The sequence below is a fragment of the Hypanus sabinus genome, chromosome 3 (genome assembly GCF_030144855.1).
Source record: "Hypanus sabinus isolate sHypSab1 chromosome 3, sHypSab1.hap1, whole genome shotgun sequence".
Lineage (NCBI taxonomy): Eukaryota > Metazoa > Chordata > Chondrichthyes > Myliobatiformes > Dasyatidae > Hypanus > Hypanus sabinus.
In genome coordinates this window covers 1158239-1183761 of record NC_082708.1, presented here as the reverse complement: position 1 = coordinate 1183761, position 25523 = coordinate 1158239, and the positions used below count along the sequence as shown (strand labels likewise).

Sequence of the window (25523 nt, the reverse complement as noted above, 5' to 3'; positions counted from 1 at the left end):
TACCGATTGACATGTCCCTAGAGTGAGGGGTTTAGATGGGGTGGAGTTTGTTAGGTGTGTTGAAGAAGGTTTCCTGACACAATATGTAGATAAGTCTACAAGAAGAGAGGTTGTACTTGATCTGGTATTGGGAAATGAACCTGGTCAGGTATCAGGTCTCTCAGTGGGAGAGCATTTTGGAGATAGTGATCACAGTTCTATCTCCTTCACCATAGCATTGGAGAGGGATAGGAACAGACAAGTTAGGAAAGTGTTTAATTGGAGTAAGGGGAGATGTGAGGCTATCAGGCAAGAACTTGGATGCATAAATTGGGAACAGATATTCACAGGGAAATGTAAGGAAGAAATGTGGCAAATGTTCAGGGGATATTTGCATGGAGTTCTGCACAGGTAAGTTCCAATGAGACAGGGAAAGCTTGGTAGGGTACAGGAAATGTGGTGTACAAAGGCTGCGTAAATATAGTCAAGAAGAAAAGGAGAGCTTACAAAAAGTTCAAAAACCTAGGTGATGATAGAGATCTAGAAGATTATAAGGCTAGCAAGAAAGAGCTTAAGAAAGAAATTAGGAGAGGCAGAATGGGCCACTAGAAGGCCTTGGCGGACAGGATTAAGGAAAACCCCAAGGCATTCTACAAGTATGTGAAGAGCAAGGGGATAAGATGTGAGAGAATTGAACCAATCAAGTGTGACAGTGGAAATGTGAGTATGGAACTGGAGGGGATAGCAGAGGTACTTAATAAGTACTTTGCTTCAGTATTCACTTCGGAAAAGGATCTTGTAAATTATAGGGATGACTTACAGCAGAATGAAAAGTTTGAGCATGTAGACATTAAGAAAGAGGATGTGCTGGAGCTTTTGGGAAGCATCGAGTTGGATAAGTCACCGGGACCAGACGAGATGTACCCCAGAGTACTGTGGGAGTTGAGGGAGGAGATTGCTGAGTCTCTGGCGATGATCTTTGCATCATCAGTGGGGACAGGAGAGGTTCTGGAGGATTGGAGGGTTGTGGATGTTGTACCACTATTCAAGATGGCAGTGTGATGCAGTTTGCAGCGGCCACTCCAGAGCTGATGTCTATTATTTGTTAAGCGGGGTGCTGTGCACAACCCTAATCTGATGAAAATACAGACGTGGGGGCACAGAGGAACATCTGGAAATCTCCAGGAAGGCCTTCTTTGTTGCTGCTGCTGTTGTGGCCATTGGTGGGGGCGTCATAGAGTGCTTAGCAGAGGATGGTGCTCAGAGAGGCTGTGCTGGATGGGATGGTCGGAGGCTCGGAGGTCCGACGGACTCGGAATCTGCTGCGGTCAGGGCGCTTTCACTATGTGCTGCATCTGCGAGGCTGAGTCTGGCGCCGTGGAAGTCCATAGTGGGGATATTCCCTTCTGCCCCCTGCGTGGGATGACGAGTCTGTCGGGATCCTGAGGACTTGTGGAAACTGTGTGGTCATTTCTTTCGAACTTAAAGTCTTTTAACATCTTTGGACTATTTTTACTGTGCCCGTGGTCTGTTTTTTATCAATTATGGTACTGTCTGCACTGTTGTAACTATATGTTAACTATAACTATATGTAACTATGTGGTTTTGTGTAGGTCTTGTAGCTTTAGTTTTTGGTTTGTTGGGTGGTAGAGTTGGTCTCTTGACTTGGTGTGTCAGTATTATCTTGTTTTGTCTGGTGGGTTTTGAGCTCCTTTCCGGGGACCGCGTTAAGATGGTAGCGCGATGTTAATATGCAGCAGCCTTTCTAGACTCTGGATTTGGGGATTACCAAATGTTATATGGATTTTCTGGTGCAGTCTGTTTTGTCGTGTGCTTTTGTGATATCATTCTGGAGAATGTTGTCTCATTTTTTAATTGCATTGCATTTGTGGTTTCTAAATGACAATAAACTGAAATTGAACTGAACTGAAGAAAGGGAGTAGAGATAGCCCAGAAATTATAGGCCAGTGAGTCTTACTTCAGTGGTTGATAAGTTGATGGAGAAGATCTTGAGAGGCAGCATTTATGAACATTTGGAGAGGCTTAATATGATTAGGAATAGTTACCATGGCTTTGTGAAAGGCAGGTCGTGCCTTTCAAGCCTGATTGAATTTTTTGAGGATGTGACGAAGCATATTGATGAAGGTAGAGCAGTAGATGTAGTGTTTATGGATTTCAGCAAGGCATTTGACAAGGTACCCCATGCAAGGCTAATTGAGAAAGTAAGGAGGCATGGGATCCAAGGGGACATTGCTTTGTGGATCCAGAACTGACTTGCCCACAGAAGGCAAAGAGTGGTTGTAGACGGGTCATATTCTGCATAGAGGTCGGTGACCAGCGGTGTACCTCAAGGATCTGTTTTAGGGCCCTAACTGTTTGTGATTTTTATAAGTGACCTTAATGAGGAAGTGGAGGGATGGGTTAGTAAATTTGCTGATGACACAAAGGTTGGGGGTGTTATAGATAGTGTGGAGGGCTGTCAGAGGTTACAGTGGGATAGTGATAGGATGCAAGACTGGGCTGAGAAGTGGCAGATGGAGTTCAACCCAGATAAGTGTGAGGTGGTTCATTTTGGTAGGTCAAATATGATGGCAGAATATAGTATTAGTGGTAAGACTCTTGGCAGTGTGGAGGATCAGAGGGATCTTGGGTCCAAGTCCACAGGAGACTCAAAGCTTCTGCACAGATTGACTCTATGGTTTAAAGCATACGGTGCATTGGCCTTCATCAATCGTGGGAATGAGTTTAGGAGTCGAGAGGTAATGTTGCAGCTATATAGGACCCTGGTCAGACCCCACTTGAATTACTGTGCTCAGTTCTGGTCGCCTTGCTACAGGAAGGATGTGGAAACCATAGAAAGGGTGCAGAGGAGATTTACAAGGATGTTGCCTGGATTGGGGAGCCTGCCTTACGAGAATAGGTTGAGTGAACTTGGCCTTTTTTTCCTTAGAGCGACAGGGGATGAGAGGTGACCTGATAGAGGTGTATAAGATGATGAGAGGCATTGATCGTGTGGATAGTCAGAGGCTTTTTCCCTGGGCTGAAATGGCTAGCATGAGAGGACACAGTTTTAAGGTGCTTGGAAGTTGGTAAAGAGGAGATGTCAGCAATAAATTTTTTTTACACAGTAGTGATTGTGTGGAACGGGCTGCTGGCGACAGTGGTGAAGGTAGATACAATAAGGTTTTTTAAGAGGCTTATGGACAGGTACATGCAGCTTACAAAAATAGAGGACTATGGGTAACCCTAGGTAATTTCTAAGGTAAGGACATAGCTTTGTGGGCTGAAGGGTCTGTATTGTGTTGTAGGTTTTCTATGTTTCTAAATTAAATGCCATGTTTGAAAATGCACGGTCATACAATTTGATAGTAGAAATAAATGTGTGGACTATTTTCCAAGTGGGGAGAAAATCCAAAAATCAAAGATGCAGAGGGATTTGGGAGTCCTTATGCAGAACGCCCTGAAGATTAACTTGCAGATTGAGTTGGTGGTGAGGAAGGCAAATGCCATGTTAGCATTCATTTCAAGTGGTCTGGAATACAAGAGCAGGGGTGTGATCCTGAGGCTTTATAAGGCACTGGTGAGGCCTCACCTTGATAGGGTAGGGTACCATGGCAGCATGATGCTTTTACAGCTTGAGATGTTGGAGTTCACAATTAAATTTCAATGTCACCTGTAAGGAATTCTCCCTGTGGAATGTGTGTGTTTCCTCCGGATGCTCCACATTCCAAAGATTTACTGGTTTGTAGGTTAATTGGTCATTGTAACTTCCTGTGATTAGGCTATGGGTTAAATTGGGGAGAGGTGGGGTGGTTGCTGGGCAGCACGGCTTATTGGGCTGAAAGGGCCTGTTCTCTAAATATCTCTAAATCAGTAAAATAAATAGCAATTGGGCCAGTGGTGGCAGGGTGCTGGACAGACAGAAGGGGTGTGGTCAGCTTTCAGATTGTGGGAATTGCCAATGCTGTGGTAATGGGCAGGGGAAGTGGGGATGTACCACCCTGAGCTAGAACTAGGCTGAATGGCCGGGGGGGGGAAGGGAATACATCAGATAGTGGAGAGCACCCTGTGACCATACCCCACAACAGTAAATGCTCCATTTTAAGTGCTGTTGGGGGGAACGGCCTACCTGGGTGAAGCAACAGTGGCCGTGCCTCTGGCACAGAGTCTGGCCCTGTTGTACAGAAGAGTAGGGAACTGAAGAGGATGGCTGCAGCACTAGGGGACTGTATAGTTAGGGGGACAGATGGGTGATTCTGTGGATGCGAAAAAGAAACATAGATGGTAGTTTGCCTTTCAGGTTCCAGGGTCCAGGATTTCTGAATTCATCCACGATATCCTGAAAAGGGAGGGTGCACAGCCTGTGGTACATGTTGGTACCAATGACATATGTAGAAAAAGGGAGGAAGTCCCGAAAGCAGACTGCAGGGAGTTAGGAAGGAAGTTGAGAAGCAGGTCCTTAAGGGTAGTAATCTCGGGATTACCCGCTGTGCCACATGGCTGTGAGGATAGGAATAGAAGAAAAATAGGGCAGGGGGATGGGGACCAGTGTGGTAGAACTGAGGGTGAGCCAGCTGGGTTACAAATAGATGATGGTAAGGAAAGACAAGCCAGTGATTGGGTACAAATGAAGACAGTGCAGAGTTAAATTGTACCACAGAGGCAAAATTCAAAAGGGCGAAGAATGCAGGATTGAAGATGCTGTATTAAAGTGCTCGAAGCATTTGGAATAGGGTAGAGGAATGGCACAGTAGAGATTGGTCGGTATGACGTTGTGGCTGAAAGAAGCCCATAGTTGGGAGCTTAAAATCAAAGGATATAGTTTGTATCGAAAAGACAGGCAGTAAGGCATAGATGGTAGTGTGCCTCTGTTGGTAAGAGATGGAATTACATCTTTAGAAAGAGGTGACATAGGGTCAGAGAATGTTGAATCTTTCTGGGAGGAGTTAAGAAACTGCAAGGGTAAAAAAAACTATTATGGGAATCATATATAGGCCTCCAAATAGTAGTCAGAATGTGGGGTTGAGATTGCAAAGAGAGCTGGAAAAGGCATATAATAAAAGTACAGTTGGCCCTCCTTCTCTGCGAGGGATTGGTTCCGGGGCCCCTCGCGGATACCAAATTTTGCGGATGCTGAAGTCCTTTATTCAACCTGTCTTAATGTAGTGGATCTCAGGACCCTGCAGAACCCCAGACTTTATTTAACCTGTCTCAGTGCGGTGGACATCGGCGCCAAAGCTCTGAATGAGCAGTATTTCTGTTCATGAAAATAATCACGATCAAGATTGAAAATAAAGTGGAAATAATAAAGCGATTGGAAAGAGGTGAAACGCCATCGGTCATTGGAGAAGTGTTAGGCTACGTTGGTCAACGATCGGAACAATTTTAAAGGATAAAGTGAGAAAGGCCCTGCCCCGATGAAAGCTACAATTATTACTAAGCAATGTGGTGGTTTAATTATTTGGTTTTGGGGTTTTGATCCTCCACATCAACCCGCCACAGATGGAGAGTGCACTCATAAACGGTATGTCACTGGCTTGCACTCGGGAACGGTTCCCGAGCCTGGCACTCAAGCATATGTTCTTAAGTGTTTTATATGCATAGAAAGGTGAAATATATGCTATATACTAAGACATTCGTTTGACTAACTGACGCTTAATAATACCGGATGTACCTGTTCCGACTTACTTAATAAGAGAACTTCCGATTTTTTTCGATCCTGATCCACGATAACCCACGCACATCCTCCCGTATACTTTAAATCATCTCTAGATTACTGATAATACCTAATACAATGTAAATGCTATGTAAAATAGTTGTTATACTGCATTGTTTAGGGAATAATGACAAGAAAAAAAAAGTCTGTACATGCTTGAACAACAAGTGCTGGAAGAGCATTTCCAGGTTTTTACGATTCGTGGTTGGTTGAATTCGCGGATACGGAATTTGCGGATAAGGAGGGCTGACTGTAATGTCACAATTGTAATGGACTTCAATATGCAAGGGGAAACAGTTAAAATTAGTTGTTGGATTGCAAGAGAGGGAATTTGTTGAGTGCATATGAGATGGCTTTTTAGAGCAGCTTGTGTTTGAGCTTACTCGGGGAAAGACTATCTTAGATTGGGTATTGTGAACTCAGATTGTATTTAGTAGCTTAATGTAAAGGAATCATAATATGTTTGAATTCATACTGCAGTTTGAGAGGGAGAACCACATGTCACATGTATCACAATGGAATAAAGGGAATTACAGAGGCATGAGAGAGGAGCTTTCCCAGGTGGATTGGAGGAGGATACCGGTGGGGACGATGACAGAGCAGAGATGGCTGAAGTTTCTGGGAATACTCCACAAAGCGCAAGGTAGATATGTCCCACAGAAGAAGTTGTTCTCAAGTGGCAGGGGTAGACAACTGTGCCTGACAAGGGAAGTTAAGAACTGCATAAAAGTCAAGGAAAGGGCATATAATATAGCAAAAATGAGTGGGAACGCAAAGTGCACTGCAGATGCTGTAGTCAAATCCAGACGTACAAAAAAAGCTGGATGAACTCAGCAGGTCGGGCAGCATCCGTTGAAAGAAGCAGTCAACGTTTCGGGTTGAGACCCTTCGTCAGGACTAAAGAAGGAGGGGGCAGGGGCCCTATAAAGAAGATGGGGGGAGGGTGGAAAACCAATCAGAGGAAAGATCAAGGGGTGGGGGAGGGGATAGGCAGGAGAGATGAAGAAGGAATCTAAGGGGAAAGCACTATGGATAGTAGAAGAAGGCAGAGTCATGAGAGGTGATAGGCAGCTAGGTCTCTATTCATTGGAGCATAGAAGGTTGAGGGGGGATTTGATCGAGGTATTTAAAATTTTGAGAGGGATAGATAGAGTTGACGTGAACAGGCTGTTTCCATTGAGAGTAGGGGAGATTCAAACTAGAGGACATGATTTGAGAATTAGGGGGCAGAAGTTTATGGGAAACACGAGGGGGTATTTCTTTACTCAAAGAGTGATAGCTGTGTGGAATGAGCTTCCTGTAGAAGTAGTAGAGGCCAGTTCAGGTGTCATTTAAGGTAAAATTGGATAGGTATATGGACAGGAAAGGAGTGGAGGGTTATGGGCTGAGTGCGGGTAGGTGGGACTAGGTGAGATTAAGGGTTCGGCACGGACTAGGAGGGCCAAGATGGCCTGTTTCCGTGCTGTGATTGTTATATGGTTATATGGTTAAGAGGAGACAGAGTGAAGGTGGGATGGGGGAAGGGAGAGGGAGGGAATTACCGGAAGTTGGAGAATTCGATGTCCATACCAAGGGGCTGGAGACTACCTAGATGTTGTTCCTCCAACTGAAGTTTGGCCTCATTATGGCAGTAGAGGAGGCCATGTATGGACATATCCGAATAGGAATGTGAAGGAGAGTTGAAGTGAGTGGCAACCAGGAGATCCTGTCTGTTGTGGCGGACGGAGCGTAGGTGCTCGACGAAGTGGTCCCCCAATCTTCATCGGGTCTCGCCGATGTAGAGGAGGCCGCAGCGGGAGCTCCGGATGCAATAGATTAATTGGGAAGTTGGATGGTTGGGAAGTTTTAAAAATCTATCAAAAAGCAACTAAAAATCCATAAAGAAGGAAAAGATGAAATATGAGGGCAACACACACAAAATGCTAGAGGAACTCAGCAGACCAGGCAGTGTCTATGGAAGAGATGCAGTTGACGTTTTGGGCTGAGATCCTTCTGGCATCCACAGATTTTCTTTGTTTGAAGCATGAGGTCAACTAGCCAATAATAATAACCAGGATACTGAAAGTTTTTTCAGTTATATAAAGAGTGAAAGGGAGGTGAGAGTTGATATTGGACCACTAGAATATTATACTGGTGAGGTAGTAATGGGGGACAAAGAAATGGCAGATGAACAATGGGCACTTTGCATCAAGTCTTCACTCTGGAAGACCCTAGCAGTGTGCCAGAGGTCTGTGAATGTCAGTTATCAGGAGTGACTGCCATTGCTATTACAAAAGGAAAAAGTGCTCGGCAAACTGAAATGTCTTAAGGTGGATAAGTCACCTGGACCAGATGGACTACATCCCAGAGTCCTGAAAGAGGTTGCTGAAGAGATATCAGATGCATTGTCATTACCTTTCAAGAATGTCTTGGTTCTGGTGTGGTTCTGGAGGACTGGAAAATTGCAATTGTTACTCCACTCTTTAAGAAGGGAGGAAGGCAAAAGAAAGGAACTTAGGCCAGTTAGCCTAATCTCAGTGCTTGGGAAAGGGTTGGAGTCCATTAATAAGGATGAGGTTTTGGAGTACTTGGAGACAAACGATAAAGTAAGTCTAAGTCAGCATGGACAAAATGCTGGAGGAACTCAACAGGCCAGGCAGCAGCTATGGTAGGTAAAGAGTACAGTTGATGTTTCAGACCGAAACCTCTTGGTAGGACTGAAGAAAAAATGCTGAGGAATAGATTTAAAAGGTGGGGGAGGGGAAAGAGAAACTCAAATTGATAGTGAAACCTGAAGGGGAAGGGATGAAGTAAAAACTGAGAATTTGATTGGTGAAAGAGATACAGGTCTGGAGAAGGTTGAGTCTGATAGAAGACAGAAGGCCGTGTAAGAACAAAAAGTGGTGGGGGGGAGCACGAGAGGGAGGCGATGGGAGGGCAAGGAGATGAGGTGAGAGAGGGAAAAAGGGATGGGGAATGGTGAAGGAGGTGGCCATGGATACACATACCAGAATGGGAAGTGGAACTAAAATGAGTGGCCACTGGGAGTTCCCACATTTTCTGGCGGATGGAGTGTAGGTGCTCGGCGAAGTGGTCTCCCAATCTATGTCAGGTCTCACTGGTATGCAGGAGGCCACACTGGGAGCAACAGACACAGTATATGACCCCAACAGATTCACAGCTAAAGATACAATTCACCTGGAAGGACTATTTGAAGGCTTGGATGGTAGTGAGGGAGGAGGTGTAGGGGCAGGTGAAGCACTTTTCCGCTTGCAAGGATAAATGCCAGGAGGGAAATCAGTGGGGAGGGATGAATGGACAAGGGAGTCGCGTAGGGAGTGTGATCCCTGTGGCAAGTAGAAAGTGGGAGGGATGAAAAGCTGTTCTTCCTGGTGGGATACCTTTGGAGATGGCGGAAATTGTGGAGAATTATGTGCTGGACGTGGAGGCTAGTGGGGTGGTGGGTGAGAACAAGAGGAACCCTATCCCTGGTAGGGTGGCATATGCGTGAAATGGAAGAGATACGGTTGAGGGCAGCTTTGATGGTGGAGGAAGGGAAGCTCTTTTCTTTGAAGGAGGAAGACATCTCCTTTGTTCTGGAATGAAAAGCCTCATCCTGAGAGCAGAGATAGCGGAGGCAGAGGAATTGAGAGAAGGGGACAGCGTTTTTACAAGTAACAGGTTGGGAGAGGTATGGTCCAGGTATTTGTGAGAGTCCATGGGTTTGTAATAGACAGCAGTAGATAAGCTGTCTCCAGAGACAGAGAGATCGAGAGAGGGGAGGGAGGTGTTGGAAGTGGACCAGGTAAATTTGAGGGCAGGGTGGAAGTTGGAGAAAAAGTGGATGAAACCGATAACAGCATGGGTGCAAGTAGCAGCACCAATGTAGTAGTCAGTGTAGTGCAGGATGATCACCAGTGTGGGCTTGGAACATAGTCTGTACCATGTAACTAACAAACAGGAAGGCATAGCTGGGACCCATGCCAATGCCCATGGCTGCACCTTTTGTTTGAAGGAAGTGTGAGGAGCCAAAGGAGAAATTATATAGAGCGAGGACAAGTTCTTTTAGGCAGAGGATAGTGGTGGTGGAGGGGAACTGTTTGGGTCTGGTGTCCAGAAAGAAACGGGGAGCTTTGAGCCTTCCTGGTGGGGGTGGAGGTGTATAGGAACTGGGCATCCATAGTGAAAATAAGATGATGGAGGCCAAGAAACTTGAAATCATTGAGAAAGTCCAGAGCATGTGAAGTGTCACAGATGTTGGTAGGAAGGGACTGAACCAGGGGGATAAAACAGAGTCGAGGTATGCAGATATGAGTTTCAGGAACAAGCTGAAACAATGGGTCTTCCTGGACAAGCAGAATTGTAGAACTTGGGTAGCATGTAGAAACGGGAGATGTGGGTGCAGGAACTATGAAGTTGGCGGTGGATTGGAGACCCCCCCCCAGAGTCATTAAGGTTGGTGATGGTGTGGGAGACAATGGCCTGGTGCTCCTTAGTGGGGTCCTGTTTGAAGGGTAAGTAAGAGGAGGTGCCTGAGAATTGGCGCAGGGCCTCAGCATGGTAGATAGAAGTCAGTTTGCCAGACTACTACAACAGCTCTCTTGTCTGCAGGTTTGATGGTGAGGTTAGGATTGGTGCAGAGGGAGTGGAGAGCAGAGCTTTCAGAGGTTATGAGGATTGAATTAGAGAGGAGTGAAGTCTAGACTCTCCCCACCTTTTAAATTTTTTATTCTCCAGTCCTGCCGAAGGGTCTCGGCCCGAAATGTTGACTGTACTCTTTTCCATAGATGTTGCCTGGCCTGCTGAGTTCCTCCAGCATTTTGTGTGTGTTGCTTGGATTTCTGAGGAAATCTGCAATGAAGTAAAACAAGCAGGGTGGACAAAAGGAGAGGCAGAGAATGTTATTTACTTGGATTTTCAGAAGGCATTTGACAAGGTGCCACACATGAGACTGCTTAACAAGATCAAATCCCATGGCATTACAGGAAAGATACTGGCATGGATAGAGGAATGGCTGACAGGCAGGAGGTAGCGAATGGGAATAAAGGAGGCCTTTTTTGGTTGGCTGCCAGTGAATAGTGGTGTTTGTCAGTGGTCAATATTGGGACCGCTACTTTTCACATTGTTTGTCATAATTTAAATAATGGAATTGATGGCTTTGTGGCAAAGTTTGCAGATGATAGGATAGGTAGAGGGGAAGGTGGCGCTGAGGAAGCAATCATATTGTGGCAGGACTTAGACATGTTGGGAGAATGGGCAAGAAAGTGGCAGATGGAATGCAGTGTTGGGAAATGTATGGTAATGCATTTTGGTAAAAGGAACAAAAGTGCAGACTATTATCTAAATGGGAAGAAAATTCAAACATCAGTGGTGCAAAGACTTTGGAATCATTGTGCAAGATTTCCAGAAGGTTAATTTACAGGTTGAGTCTGTAGTAAATGGTTCGGCACAGCCAAGAAGGGCCAAAAGGCCTGTTTCTGTGCTGTAATGTTCTGTGGTTCTATGGTTCTAAAGAAGGCAAATGCAATGTTAGCATTTATTTCAAGGAGAATAGAATATAAAAGCAAGGAGATAATGCTGAGCCTTTATAAGACTCTAGTTGCCTCACACTTGGAGAATTGTCAACTGTTTTGGGCCCCGTATCTCAGAAAGGATGTATTGTCATTGGAGAGAGTCCAGAGGAAGTTCATGAAGATGAATCTGGGAATGAAGGGGTTAACATATGAGGCATGTTTGGCGGCTTTGGGCCTGACCTCACTGGAATTTAGAAGAATGTGGGGGATCTCATTGAAACCTACTGACTGTTGAAAGGACTAAATAAGGTGGATGTGGAGAGGATGATTCCTATGGTGGGAGTGTCCCGAACTCGAGGGCACAGCCTCAAAATTGAGGGGCGACCCTTTTGATCAGAAGTAAGGAGGATTTTTTTTTAGCCAGAGAGTAGTGAATCTGTGGAATGCTCTGTCACAGTCTGTGGTGGAGGCCATGTACGTGGTTACTTTTGAAGCAGAAATTGATAGTTACCTGATCAGTCAGGGCATCAAAGGATATGGCAAGAGGGCAGGTGAATGAGTTTGAGTGGGAACCAGGATCAGTCATAATGAAATGGCAAAGCAGACTGGATGGGCTGAATGGCCTAATTTTGCTCCTATGTCTTATGGTTTTCAAAAAGCTATTTAATTTTTGGGCCCTGGTGAGACCACACCTGGAATATTGTGTACAGTTTTGGTCTCCAGGTTTGAGGAAGGACATTCTGGCAATTGAGGAAGTGCAGCGTAGATTCACTAGGTTGATTCCTGGGATGGCAGGGCTGTCTTACGCAGAGAGATTGGAGAGATTGGGCTTGTACACACTGGAATTGAGGAGATTGAGAGGGGATCTGATTGAAACGTTTAAGATAATTAAAGGATTTGATAGGATTGAGGCAGGAAATATGTTCCAGATGTTGGGAGAGTCCAGTACCAGAGGGCATGGATTGAGAATAAGAGGTCAGTTATTTAAAACAGAGTTGAGGAAGAACTTCTTCTCCCAGAGAGTTGTGGAGGTGTGGAATGCACTGCCTCGGAAGACAGTGGGGGTCAATTCTCTGGATGCTTTCAAGAAGGAGCTAGATAGATATCTGATGGATAGGGGAATCAAGGGATATGGGGACAAGGCAGGGACTGGGTATTGATAGTGAATGATCAGCCATGATCTCAGAATGGCGGTGCAGACTCGAGGGGCCGAATGGTCTACTTCTGCACCTATTGTCTATTGTCTATTTAATTACTGACTTTGAGATACAGTGCAGACTAGGCCCTTCCTGCCCACAGCACAGCAGCTCACCAGTTTAACCCCAGCCTAATTACAGAACAGTTTACAATGACCAATTAACCTACTAACTGGTACGTGTTCGGACTGTGGGAGGAAACTGGAGCACTGGAAAAAACTCAAATATTCTATGAGGAGAATGTAGAAACTGCTTGCAGAGGGCGCTGGAATTGAAGTTCCAACTCCAACGCCCCGAGCTGTAACTGTGTCATACTAACTGCTGTGACTGTGGTGCCCCCATGATTCTCTAAGTGGGCGGAGAGTAGGCACTGAACACAGGCTGAATTATTAAAGGGGTCCATTGAAGGTGGTGGGGGGGAGACAATTGGGAGAGGGTAGATGGAGAGGGGGAGTTCTGGGAGGGCGGGAAAGGGTCCTGGAGGGTAAGTGTGGAACCACTAAGTTGGTGAAGGTGAAGGAATGTGGGTTCTGCAAAGTGACTGCCCCCTTCTGCTCTCACCTTCTCCCCTCTGCCTGCTGCAGGCTCCCCCAGCTGAACGCGGCCATCGAGTTGATTGATGGGATCTGCCGGCAGCTGACGGTGAACAAGGACGAGGCAGTGGGGCAAGTGAGCCGAACCTTCGAGGAGCTGGAACAGACTCTGCAGCAACGCAAGGCTGGCCTGGTGCAGGGCTTGGAGAGTGTCTGCAGCAGCAAGCAGGAGGTGAGGGGGTGGGGGTGGAGAGGGAAAAGAAGGGGGCACGGTGGAGGAGGGGAGGGTAAAGATGGAAGAGGTTTAGTGTGAGGGTTATGAGTGTGGAGGGCTTTGTGAATGCAAGGCTGGTCAAGTGTAGGATCTGTGGAAGGCCTGCAGCCAGAGGCAGGAGGTGAGGTGGATAGGGGAGATGGGTGTCTGGCAGGGTGGAGAGCTGTGAAGGGTTAAAGGAGCGGCGGGAAGAGGAGAAACAGAGTTAGAGGAGTGGGTGGTAGAGAAGGGCAGGGGAAGGGGGAGGAAAAGGGATTGGGCATGACTGCTGAAGGAAGGGGCTGGGGTGGTGATCAGGTTTCACCCGTTTGGGCATAATGAAGGACCGGGGCTCAGGTTTGAGGGTTCACCTGTTGCAGGTATTGAGGTCCTGATTGGGATTGCACTGTGCATCTGGTGCTAAGAGGGTGGGGAATGGTCTCTCTGTGACCCTATTACCTGTGGTCTGGGTCTCCCCTGCATTCATGTGGCCAATGAGGTCGGACGTGACTCCTTACCCTTTGCCCTCTGGTTGTCTCAAGGTGCTGGGGTTGGGGCAGCCTCCTCATGGCTTCGTCAACTATTGAGTTGTTTCCGACATTCTCCGATTTATTATCCCTCTCAACCCCATACTCCTGCCTCTTCCTGTGACCCTTGACACTGACTAATCAAGGACCTATCAACCTCTGATTGAGCCGGGAATTGTCACTACCTCAGTACAGCAACATTATGACCACTTTGCACCCTAATGGATTTCTTGTTCTAGTTGTGTTCTTTCTTGATAAATTCATGTATAGTTTACATTTAATTTATATATTGCTCATGAATGCTGCTTATATGAAGCTGTGTCAAAATTTAAAGTGAATTTATTATCAAGGTACATCTGTACAAACTTGAGATTCATTCTGTTACAGGCATTTACAAGATAATTAAAAAAATAGAATTTATGAGAAATTATGCATAAAGATTGACAAACAACCAATGTGTAGAAGAAGCCAAACTGTACAAATAAAAAATAAATAAGTAATATCAAGTACATGAGTTGAAAGTAAGCTGGGTCCTTGAAAGTGAGTAGTGGAATCAGTCCAAGTTGATATGACCCTGCCCTTTGCACTTGAGTTCTCTGGAGGTGCTGCAGGACAGAATGCTCTCCTCTGATCCTGTCAGCCATCTGGACACTGTCCATGTCCAGTGATTAATGGGGTGCAGACACTGATGTGCTCCCACCCTATGTCTGTATGGCTGATGGAGTGCGGACACTGATGTGCTCCATGCTCTTTGTCCCTAGGTTCTCCGGAGGCAGCTGCAGCAGTTGATTCAAGGCCGGGAGCAGATCCGGAGTAGTTCCGAGTTTACAGAGCAGGCTCTCAGCCAGGGAACTGAGGCTGAGGTGCTCCTTGTGAAGAAGCAGATGAATGAAACACTGAGAGAGCTTGCTGAGCAGGAGTTCCCTCTGCACCCTCAGGAGAATGAACACCTCGAGTGCGTGGTGGAGACGGAGGCAGTACGACGTTCCTTGCAGAACCTGGGTGCCCTGCTCACCACCAGCGCGGTAGCCCGGCAAACAGTGGCCTCGGGTGAGGGACTGCGCAACACAGTGGTGGGCCAGCCCACTACGGTCACCATCACCACCAAGGACAAAGATGGTGAGCTGGTGAAGACGGGCAGTGCGGACGTCCGGGCACAGATCACTGCTCCAGACAGTAGCACGGCTGAGGGTGAGATCGTGGATAACCGGAATGGCACCTATGACCTGCTCTACACCCTGAGGTCAGAGGGGGACCACACACTATCCATCACCCTGTATGGACAACCGGTCAGGGGCAGCCCCTTCCGAGTCCGTGCTGCCAAATCCTCTGAGGTGGTGCAGTCGCCGGATGATGTCAGACGCAGAGTGAAGTCCCCGGGCAGCGGCCACATTCGGCAAAAGGCTGTCCGACGCCCAGCCAGCATGTATGGCACCGGTAAGAGGAAGGACAATCCCATTGAGGACGAACTGATCTTCCGTGTGGGTGAGTTGGCACAGCAACCTGGGGCTGGGGGCAGTGGAGAGAGTGAGGGTGCAGAGCGAGGTGTGATGGTGACATGACAGGCTGGGGGTACAGGGTTTGAGAGAGAGCTGGGGGAATGGGAAATGAGATGGAGCTGGTGATGAATGGAGGGTGAGAAATGGGGAGTGGGGGAGAGAGAGCTGATGGGTATCCAGCGAGTGAGAGAGCCTGGGAAAACTGATGGAAGACCATAAGACAAAGGAGCAGAAGCCAGCCATTTGGCCCATCGAGTCTGCTCCGCCATTTTATCATGAACTGACCCATTGTCCCATTTAGTCCCACTGCCCCGCCTTCTCACCATAACCTTTGATGCCCTGGCTACTCAGATACCTGTCAATCTCTGCCTTAAATATGCCCAATGACTTGACCTCCACTGCTGCCTGTGGCCACAAATTCCACAGATTCATCATCTGTGAAATGGAAGGGAAGAAAGAGCTGAGGGATGAGCAGGGAGTGAGTCGGGGTGGGGGATTTGGGGAACGAGATTGAGGGGCAGGAACGAACATGGAGAGGTGGAGTGGTAGTTGCAATGAGTCGAAGGGTGTGGGGTTGTGAACAGATGGAAACAGGTGAATGAGAGAGAGTTGGTGGCATGTAGGGGAGTTGTTTGGAGACTGTGGCTGCATAGATGGGAGTGGGAAAGGGAAGGGTCACAAAGAGTCTGTTCCTGTATTTGGACAATCCAGATTTCATGCCATTGGAATATGGGCTATCAAATATAGGAGCAGTATTAGTCCTTTCACTCCATCGTGTCTGCTCTGCCATTCCATCATTTATTATCTCTCTCAACCCTATTCTCCTGTCTTCTCCTGTAACCTTGGATGCTTTGACTAATCAATAAATTATCAAACTCCCTTTAAATATACCCAAAGACTTGGCTTCCACAGCTGTCTGGCAGTGAATTCCACAGATTCACTATCCTCTGGCTATAGAAATTCCTCCTCATCTCTGTTCTAAATGAACATCTCTCTCTTCTGAGGCTGTTCCCCCTGGTCCTGGACCTCCCCACTATAGGAAACATCTTTTCCAAGTTCACTCTATCCAGTTCTTTCAATATTCAATAGGTACATTTAATGTCAGGGAAATGTATACAATATGCAGCCTGAAATTCCTTTTCTTCGCAAACATCCACGGAAACAGAGGAGTGCGCCAAAGAATGAATGACAGTTAAACGTTATAAAACCCCAAAGTCCCCCCAGCTCCCCTGACGCACAAGCGGCAGCAAGGCAACAATCTCCCCCCCCCATCAGCAAAAAAACATCAGCGCCCTCCACTGAGCACTCAAGTGTGCAGCAAAGCATCAATAAAGACACAGACTTGCAGTACCCCAGACTGCTCGTTCACCGGTGATTTGATATACCACAGGCTCCCTCTCTCCTTAATAAGGGCAAAAGAGATGTTCACATTTCCCAGTGAGAGGGGAGACAACAACAAACAACTTGCTGACTTAAAACGGTGCTAAACATCTGTTGCGTTGCTTTTTCCGAGCTTTGGGCCCAAAGAACTCATGTCTCTGGGTACACTGCCAGCAGCTAACTCACTGCTTCTGGTGTCTCTGCCTCAGTCAGGAGCACCGACCTTGAATCAGCCTGATTCCAGAGCCATGAAAATCTGGCACCCTGAAAGTGTGCTAGTCTTTCAGGCCGCATCCTTGGCATCTCAAAAAGCGTCCAGTCATGAGGTCCTGAGAGTGGGTCCCATTCCTGCAAAGAATCAAACTCAGACTGTAACTCCAGGCCAGGGTCTTCAAAAGAACCTTGAAAGGGGAAAAAAGGAGAGATCAAAGATAAAAATAGAGCTGTTTCCAAAGATGTGAGCAAAGGAGTCGCTGTTTAGTGCCATCATGACTATGCTCTTCCCTTCAATAGGTTTAATTGAGATTCTCCTTTGTTTTTCTAATCTCCAGCAAGTACAGGCGAGAGCCATCAAATACTCCTCACTCGTAAACTCTTTCATTTCTGGAATCATTCTCTTGAGCCTCTTCTGGACTTTCTCTGAAGCCAGTGCATTTTTTCTTAGTTAAGGGGCCCAAGACTGCTCACAATACTCCCAAGTGTGGTCTGACCAATGCCTTATAAAGCCTCAGATTACATCCTTGTTTTTATATTCTTGTCCTCCTAAGATGAATGCCAACATTCCGTGTGCCTTTCTCACCATGGACTCAATCATGGAGTTTGTGTTTGGCTGCTCGGAGTGAGTGGTGAAGGCTCAAGACAGGGAGGTCGGTGAGGGAATGGGAAAAGTAGTTGAAATGACACAACAGGAGCTCAGGACAACTTGTGGACAGCAGACAGTGTTTTGTTAAGCACTTACTCTTTGCTTGGTGTCATTGATGCAGAGGAGGCCACAGCGTGGTTTGGTCAAGAAGGTTCATTGCTTGAAATGCAAGATGACGTAGTAAAACTGGATCAGCCGTTGGCTTTGTGGGAGAAGCCAGAGAGTGGTAGTAGATGGTTGCCTCTGTTTCGAGGCCTGTGACTAGTGTTGTGCTGCAGGGATTGGTGCTGGGTCCATTGTTTGTCATTATTATCAATGATCTAGGTGATAAGATGGCTGAAAGAAGATTATAACTGGGAGCTTAATGTCCAAGGATACACATTGTATCGAAAGGATAGGCAGAAAGGCAGAGGGGCGGCATTGCACTATTGGTGAAAAAAATGAAATCAAATCATTAGAAAGGGGTGACAGGGTCGGAAGGTGTGGGATCATAGTGGATAGAGCTAAGGAACTGCAAGGGTAAAAGGACCCTGATGGGAGTTGTATACAGGCTCCCCAACATTATCCAAGATGTGATCTACAAATTACATAGAATAGTACAGCACATTACAGGCCCTTCGGCCCACAATGTTGTGCCGACCCTCAAACCCGACCTCCCATATAACCCCCCACCTTAAATTCCTCCATATACCTGTCTAGTAGTCTTTTAAACTTCACTAGTGTGTCTGCCTCCACCACTGACTCAGGCAGTGCATTCCACGCACCAATCACTCTCTGAGTGAAAAACCTTCCTCTAATATCCCCCTTGAACTTCCCTCCCCTTACCTTAAAGCCATGTCCTCTTGTACTGAGCAGTGGTGTCCTGGGGAAGAGGCGCTGGCTGTCCACTCTGTCTATTCCTCTCAATATCTTGTATACCTCTATCATGTCTTCTCTCATTCTCCTTCTATCCAAAGAGTAAAGCCCTAGCTCCCTTAATCTCTGATCATAATGCATACTCTCTAAACCAGGCAGCATCCTGGTAAATCTCCTCTGTACCCTTTCCAATGCTTCCACATCCTTCCTATAGTGAGGCGACCAGAACTGAACACAGTACTCCAAGTGTGGCCTAACTAGAGTTTAATAGAGCTGCATCATTACATCGCGTCTCTTAAACTCTATCCCTCGACTTATGAAAGCTAACACCCCATAAGCTTTCTTACAACGGGAGATAGAAAATGCATGTCAAAAGGACAATGTTATAATAGTCACAATATGCAGGTAGATTGGGAAAATAAGGTTGGTGCTGGATTCCAAAAGATGGAATTCATGAATGCCTATGAGTTAGCTTTTTAGAGCAGCTTGTGGTTGAGCCCACTAAGGGATCAGCTATCCTGGATTGAGCGTTGTGCAATGAACTGAAATTTTATCTTAAATCAGGGCTTAAAATGAAAGAATCCTTGGGTGGGGGGGGGGGGGGCAAGTGATAATCAAATGATCAAATTCCACCTGAAATTTGAGGAGAAGCTAAAGTCAGATGTATCAGTATTACAGTGGAGTAAAGGGGGTTACAGAGGCATGAGAGAGGAATTGGAAAAGACCATTAGCAGGGATGATGGCAGAGCAGCAATATATGTACCAAAGAGGAAGAAATATTCTAAAGGCAAGATGAAGCAACTGTGACAAACAAGAAGAGAGAGGCAGAAGAAAGGAATGTATAGACCAATTAGTCTGATCTCAGTGGTTGGGAAGATGTTGGAGTCAATTGTTGGGCCAATTCAATAGGCCTTATGGTCAAGGATGTGGTTTCAGGGTACTTGGAGGCACATGATAAAGTAGCCTGTAGTCAGCATTGTTTCATCAAATCTTGCTTGACAAATCTGTTGAAATTCTTTGAAGAAATAATAAGCAGGACAAACAAAGGAGAATCGGTTGATGTGTATTTGGATTTTCAGAAGGCTTTTGACAAGTTGCCATACATGAGGCTGCATAGCAAGGTAAGAGCCTGTGGTATTACAGGAAAGATTCTAGCATGGATAAAATAGTGGCTGACTGGCAAGAGGTAAAGAGTGGGAATAAAGGGAGCCTTTTCTGTGTGGCTGCTGGTGACTAATGATGTTCCACAGGGGTCTGTGTTGGGACCAATTTTTATGTTATATGTTAATGACTTGGGTGATGAAATTGATAACTTTGTTACAAAGTTTGCAAATGATATGAAGGGATAGATGGAGAGGCAGGTAGTTTTGAGGAAGTAGAGAGGCTATAGAAGAACATAGGAGCAGAATTAGGCCATTCAGACCATTGAGTCTGTTCTGCCATTCCATTATGGTTGATCCTCGAACCCATTCAACCCCGAAATATCCACTGTATTTTTTTTCCATAGATGTTGCCTGGCCTGCTGAGTTCCTCCAGCATTTTATGTGTGTTGCTTGGATTTCCAGCATCTGCAGATTTTCTCCTGTTTGTGACAGGAGATGGGATGTTATGTGAATTTGTATAAGATGTTGGTAGGGCCTAATTGGGAATATTGTCTGCAGTGTTGGCCACTTACCTACAGGAAAGAGTAGTGAGATTATCCATAAAGATGTTGCCGGGACTTGAGGTATAGTGAAAGGATGAATAGGTATGGTTCTGTGTGTGTGGTCTCTGTCTATACCTGTATTGTAGCTCCTCACAGTTCTCTGTGGGTGTGTGTGTTTGTGTATCCCTGTATCACAGCCCCTCACAGTTGTATGTGTGTGTCTCTGTGTATTCCTGTATTTTAGCTCCTCACAGTTTTCACAAGATCACAAGACAAAGCAGCAGAAGTAGGCCATTCGGCCCATAGGGTTGCTGCACCACACCACCATGAGCTAAACTCTTCACCCATCTAGTTCCAATTTCCGGCTTTTTCCCCATATCCCGTGATACCTTAATTAGATACCTATCAATCTCCTCCTTAAACACCCTCAATGATCGGGCCTCCACAGCTGTATGTGGCAACGAATTCCATAAATCCACGACCCTCCAGCTAAAAGAATTTCTCCTCATCTCTGTTTTAAATGAGTACCCTCTAATTCTAAGACTGTGGCCTCTTGTCCTGGACTCACCCACCAAGGGAAACAGCCTTTCCACATCTACTCTGTCTAACCCTTTCAACATTCGAAGTGTTTCTTTAAATCCCCTTTCATTCTTCTATACTCTAATGAATACAGTACAAGAGTCGACAAATGCGCCTCATATGTTAGCCCCTGCATTCCAGGAATCATCCTTGTAAATCTCTGAACTCCCTCCAACATCAGTACACCCCTTCTAAGATGGGAGCCCAGAACTGCACACAGTATTCCAAATGAGGTCTCAGCAGTGCCGCATAGAGCCTCATCAACACCTCCCTACTCTTATACACTATTCCTCTTGAAATGAATGCCAACATAGCATTCGCTTTCCTTACTGCCGATCCAACCTGGTGGTTGACCTTTAGGGTATCCTGCACTACGGCCCTTTGCACTACCAATTTTTAAATTTTCTCGCCATCTAAATAATAATCTGCCTGATTATTTCTTCTTCTAAAATGTACAACTTTACATTTCTCAACATTGTATCTCATCTGCCATTTCTTTGCCCACTCTCCTAAACTGACCAAGTCTCTCTGTAACCTTTCCGTTTTTTCAACACTTCCTGCTCCTCCACCTATCTTGGCGTCATTCGCAAACTTAGCCACAAAACCATTTAATCTATAATCTAAACCATCGATATACAGTGTAAAAAGAAGCGGCCCCAACACCGACCCCTGCGGAACACCACTAGTGACTGGCAACCAACCAGAATAGGATCCATTTATTCCCGCCCTTTGCTTTCTGCCTATCAGCCAATGCTCCACCCATTTCAATATATTTCCTGTAATTCCATGGGCTCTCTTATGAAGCAGCCTCTTATGCGACACCTTATTGAAGGCCTTTTGAAAATCCAAATATGCAACATCCACAGCCTCTCCCTTGTCAATCTTACTTGAGATTACCTCAAAAATTTCCAATAGGTAGGTGAGGCAGGATTTTCCTTCATGAAACCATGCTGGCTTGGGCCTATCTTGTCATGCACCTTACAGTTGTGTGTGTGTGTCTCTGCCTATACCTGTATTGTAGCCCCTCACAGTTGTGTGCGTGTGTGTTTGTGTATTCCTGTATCACAGCCCCTCACGGTTCTGTGTGTGTCTCTGTGTATTCCTGTATTACAGCCCCTCACGGTTCTGTGTGTGTCTCTGTGTATTCCTGTATCACAGCCCCTCATGGTTTTGTGTGTGTCTCTGTGTATTCCTGTATTACAGCCCCTCATGGTTTTGTGTGTGTGTCTCTGTATTCCTGTATCACAGCCCCTAACGGATCTGTGTGTGTTGTGCCCACAGGGAGCAGAGGTCGGGAGAAGGGAGAGTTCACCAACCTGCAGGGAATTTCTGCCTCGGGAAACAACCGCATTGTGGTTGCCGATAGCAACAACCAATGTATCCAGGTACTGGCACTGCGTCCGTGAGCAGGGAACTGTCTTTGAAGGGAAGGAGCATTTGTGATGATGTACTGTGTGTTCCCCAGATATTCTCCAACGATGGACAGTTCAAACTGCGCTTCGGGGTGCGGGGACGTTCTCCAGGCCAACTCCAGCGTCCAACTGGCGTGACCATTGACCCTAATGGTGACATCATTGTGGCCGATTATGACAACCGATGGGTCAGCACCTTCACTCCTGATGGCAAGTTCAAGGTAGGGGCTAAATGGGTGGTGGGGGGGGAGTGAAGGGGATTAAGTGAATAGGTAGGGGCCAAATGGGAGTAGGGGAGTAAAAGCAAAGGGGAGGTATGGGGCCCGAATGGCACAGTGTGAGAGAGAGTGGGGTGGGGGTGGTCCGGGGGGGAGTGAATGAGTAGGAAAGTGGAGGTTGTGAGTGTAGAGAGGGGAGAAGGTTAATAAGATGGCAATAAGATTGAAAAGTGCAGAGAAACTTTCAAAAAGTGTTGCAGGGACTCGAGGTCCTGAGTCATAGAGAAAGTTTCAATACATTAGGACTTTATTCCCCAATGTGGAAGGTTGAGAGATTTGAGGAGGGGTATAGATCGGGTAAATGCAAGCAGGTTTTTTCAACTGAGCTTGGGTGAAACTACAACTAGAGATCATGGGTTAATGGTGAAATGTTCAAATGGAACATGAGGAGAAACCTCTTCACTCAGAGTGGTGACAGTGTGTAACCAGCTGTCAACACGAGTGGTGGATTTGGGGCCGATTTCAACAGTTGAGAGAAATTTGTATAAGTACATGGATGGGAGGGATATGGAGAGCGATGGTCCCAGTGCAGGTCGATAGGACAAGGCAGATCAATAATTTGGCATGAACCAGATGGGCTGAATGGCCTGTTTTTATGTCCTATGACTCTGACTTCAAGTTATGTTGCAACTTTATAAAACTCTTGTTTAGCCACATCTGGAGTATTGCATCATTTCTGTTTGCTCCATTGTGGGAAGGATGTGGAGGCTATGGAGAGGGTGCAGGAGAGACTCACCAGACTGCTGCCTGGATTAGAGAGCATGTCTTATAAAGGCTTTTCAGTGAAGGAGGATGGAGAGGCACCTTGACAGAGATGTAAATAATATCAGAGGTATTGATAAAGTCGATAGTTGGTTGCTTTTACCCAGTTTTGAAATGTCTAATAGCAGAGGGCATGTGTTCTAGCTGAGAAGGGGTAAATTCAAAGGAGAAGTGAGAGGCAAGACTTTTTTAAAAAAAAGAAAAGAAAAAAAGTATGTGTGGTGGCTGCCTGGAATGCAGAAATTATGGGCATTAGATTCATTCCGAGTCAATGGATTACTTAGCTCAACACTATGAGGAGGGGAGGGGTCATGAGTGGGGAGAGGAGGGGAGGGGGCAGTGAATGGGTAGGGAGTGGAGAAGGGAGGGGTAGTGAATGGGGAGAGGAGGGGTGCGAGTGAGTGAGGTGTAGTAAAATACATTAACAAGCAGTCGGTCTGTAGCATCTCTGATACAATTGCTCAGGTGTAAATATCAAACAGGAACAGGCCCGTCAGATCTCTCAGCCTGTGCTGCTCCAGAGAAAACAACCCAAGTTTGTTCAACCTCTCGTTATAGCACATGCCCTCAAATCCAGGCAACATCTCGGTAAACCTTTTCTGCATCCTCTTCAAAGTCTCGACATCCGTCCTAGAATGGGGTGAGCAGAGCTGCGTGCAATACTCCAGATGCAGCCTAACTGGAGTTTTATGAAGCTGCCACATAACTTCCTGACTTTTGAACTCAATGCCTCAATCAATAAAGTAGAACATACCACCTGTCATCTTAACCATCTTATCAGTTGCTCGTTCCTCTATCTGTGTCTAATTCCTCCCCAGCAGTACTGTGCAAATCCTATAAATGGTTCACCCCCACAGTCTCCTTAGATTCTTGGGGAGGGGGAACAGCCTTGCCTAGTTCCCCTATTCTGAACCCTCCGTCCATTCCACCCTCCCCCATCATCCACTTCCACCATCCGCTCCCCCATCTCCCCCTTCCTGAAAAGCCCTCCTGGTCTTCGCGCACCCCACCCCATCCCCTCTTACGATCTCGCTTTCTCTTTGACTCTGTCTCTGACTCTCTCTGCAGAGTAAGATCGGCGCGGGGAAGCTGTTGGGTCCGAAGGGTGTGGCAGTAGACCGGAACGGCCACCTGATTGTGGTTGATAACAAAGCGTGTAGTGTCTTCATCTTCCAGTCCAACGGGAAGCTGGTGACGCGGTTCGGGGCTCGAGGCACTGCAGACAGACAGTTTGCAGGTACACTGGATGGTAATAACTCCCACTACCTCTTCCTCTGCACCACACAGGCCCTTTGGCCTGGCTCGTCTGTGCTGACCAGTGGTGCATTTCTGTACCAGTTCCATTGGGCTGTATTAGCCTCAAATCCCTCTGTTTCTCTCCCATCCACATACCTGATCAAACTCGGCCTCCAGCACTTCCTTTATTCATCCACGTATCTGATCAAACTGTCTCCACCACTTGCTTTATCCATCCCCCTTCCTGACCAAATGCTGTATTGGAGGGATAGGAAGGTAGGTAGAGAGGGAAGTGTGGCTCTACTGGTAAAGAATAGCATCAAATCAGTAGAAAGATGTGACATAGGATCGGAAAATAGTAATTCTTGTGGGTTGAGTTAAGAAACTGCAAGGGTAAAAGGACCCTGATGGCAGTTATCTACACAGTAGGTGGGATGTGAACCAGAGGTTACAACGGGAACTAAAAATGGCGTGTCAAAAGGGCAATGTTATGATCGACATGGGAGACTTCAACATGCAGCTGATTGGGGAAAATCAGATTGGTTATGAATCTCAAGAGAGTGAGTTTGTTGAATGTTTACAAATGGCTTTTTAGAGCAGTTTGTTGCTGACCCTACTAGGGAATCGGCTATACTGGATTGGGTGTGAAATCTCTTTTCACTGGCCGTCTCTGGAAATACAGCTCTTTAACCCCTCACTAACAGCCACTGGACTCTGTGGCAAGAAAGTCACGTTTCACAGGCTCCTTACATCTAGGATGTGTATGACTTTGGTCCTGCCAAACCCGTGAGATTCGGATGTCTTGCCCATCCAAACTCTGATTTGTGTAAATTCTGTATGATTTATGGCCTCCTGCAATTGCCTGTCAGCAAGAAATAACAGATCGCTCACTGCGTATAATTATAAAGAAAGTATATTGAAGAACGTTAACTTAAGCAAACATTCCCCTCAGGAATCAATATATAGTTTTAGATACTGTTGGAGAGGTTGACCAGACAGAGGAAGACCACAACGAACGGGACTCTGGCACTCTGCCCAGTGCCATGATCAAGAAAGCAAGGAGAAATACAGTAGTTATAGGGGATTCCATTGTGAGGGGAACAGACAAGAGATTCTGCAAACCAGACAAGGATACCCAAATGGTGTGTTGTCTCCCTGGTGCCAGGGTGCGGGATATCTCGGATCGGGTCCAGAGTATTCTCAGGAGAGAGGGCGAGCAACCAGAAGTCTTGGTACATGTTGGTACCAATGACATAGGCAGAAAAAGAGAGGAGGTCCTGAAGGAAGATTACTGGGAGCTAGGAAGAAAATTGAAAAGC

The 25523-nt window shown here is 46.3% G+C and overlaps 1 protein-coding gene across 9 annotated transcripts in view; it reads left to right on the top strand.

Moving 5' to 3' along the window:
* Positions 1-25523, top strand: part of LOC132390965 (tripartite motif-containing protein 2-like) — an 87781-nt gene that overhangs the window by 27813 nt on the left and 34445 nt on the right. For 7 of the 9 annotated variants that reach the window (XM_059963498.1, XM_059963497.1, XM_059963500.1 and 4 more), the window contains 5 exons: positions 12968-13148; positions 14458-15181; positions 21798-21901; positions 21982-22149; positions 24037-24217. In XM_059963498.1, the coding sequence (XP_059819481.1) occupies positions 12968-13148; positions 14458-15181; positions 21798-21901; positions 21982-22149; positions 24037-24217 (1358 nt within the window). The remainder of the gene's footprint in view (positions 1-12967; positions 13149-14457; positions 15182-21797; positions 21902-21981; positions 22150-24036; positions 24218-25523) is intronic. The other 2 variants (XM_059963504.1, XM_059963503.1) reach the window with 2 other exon arrangements.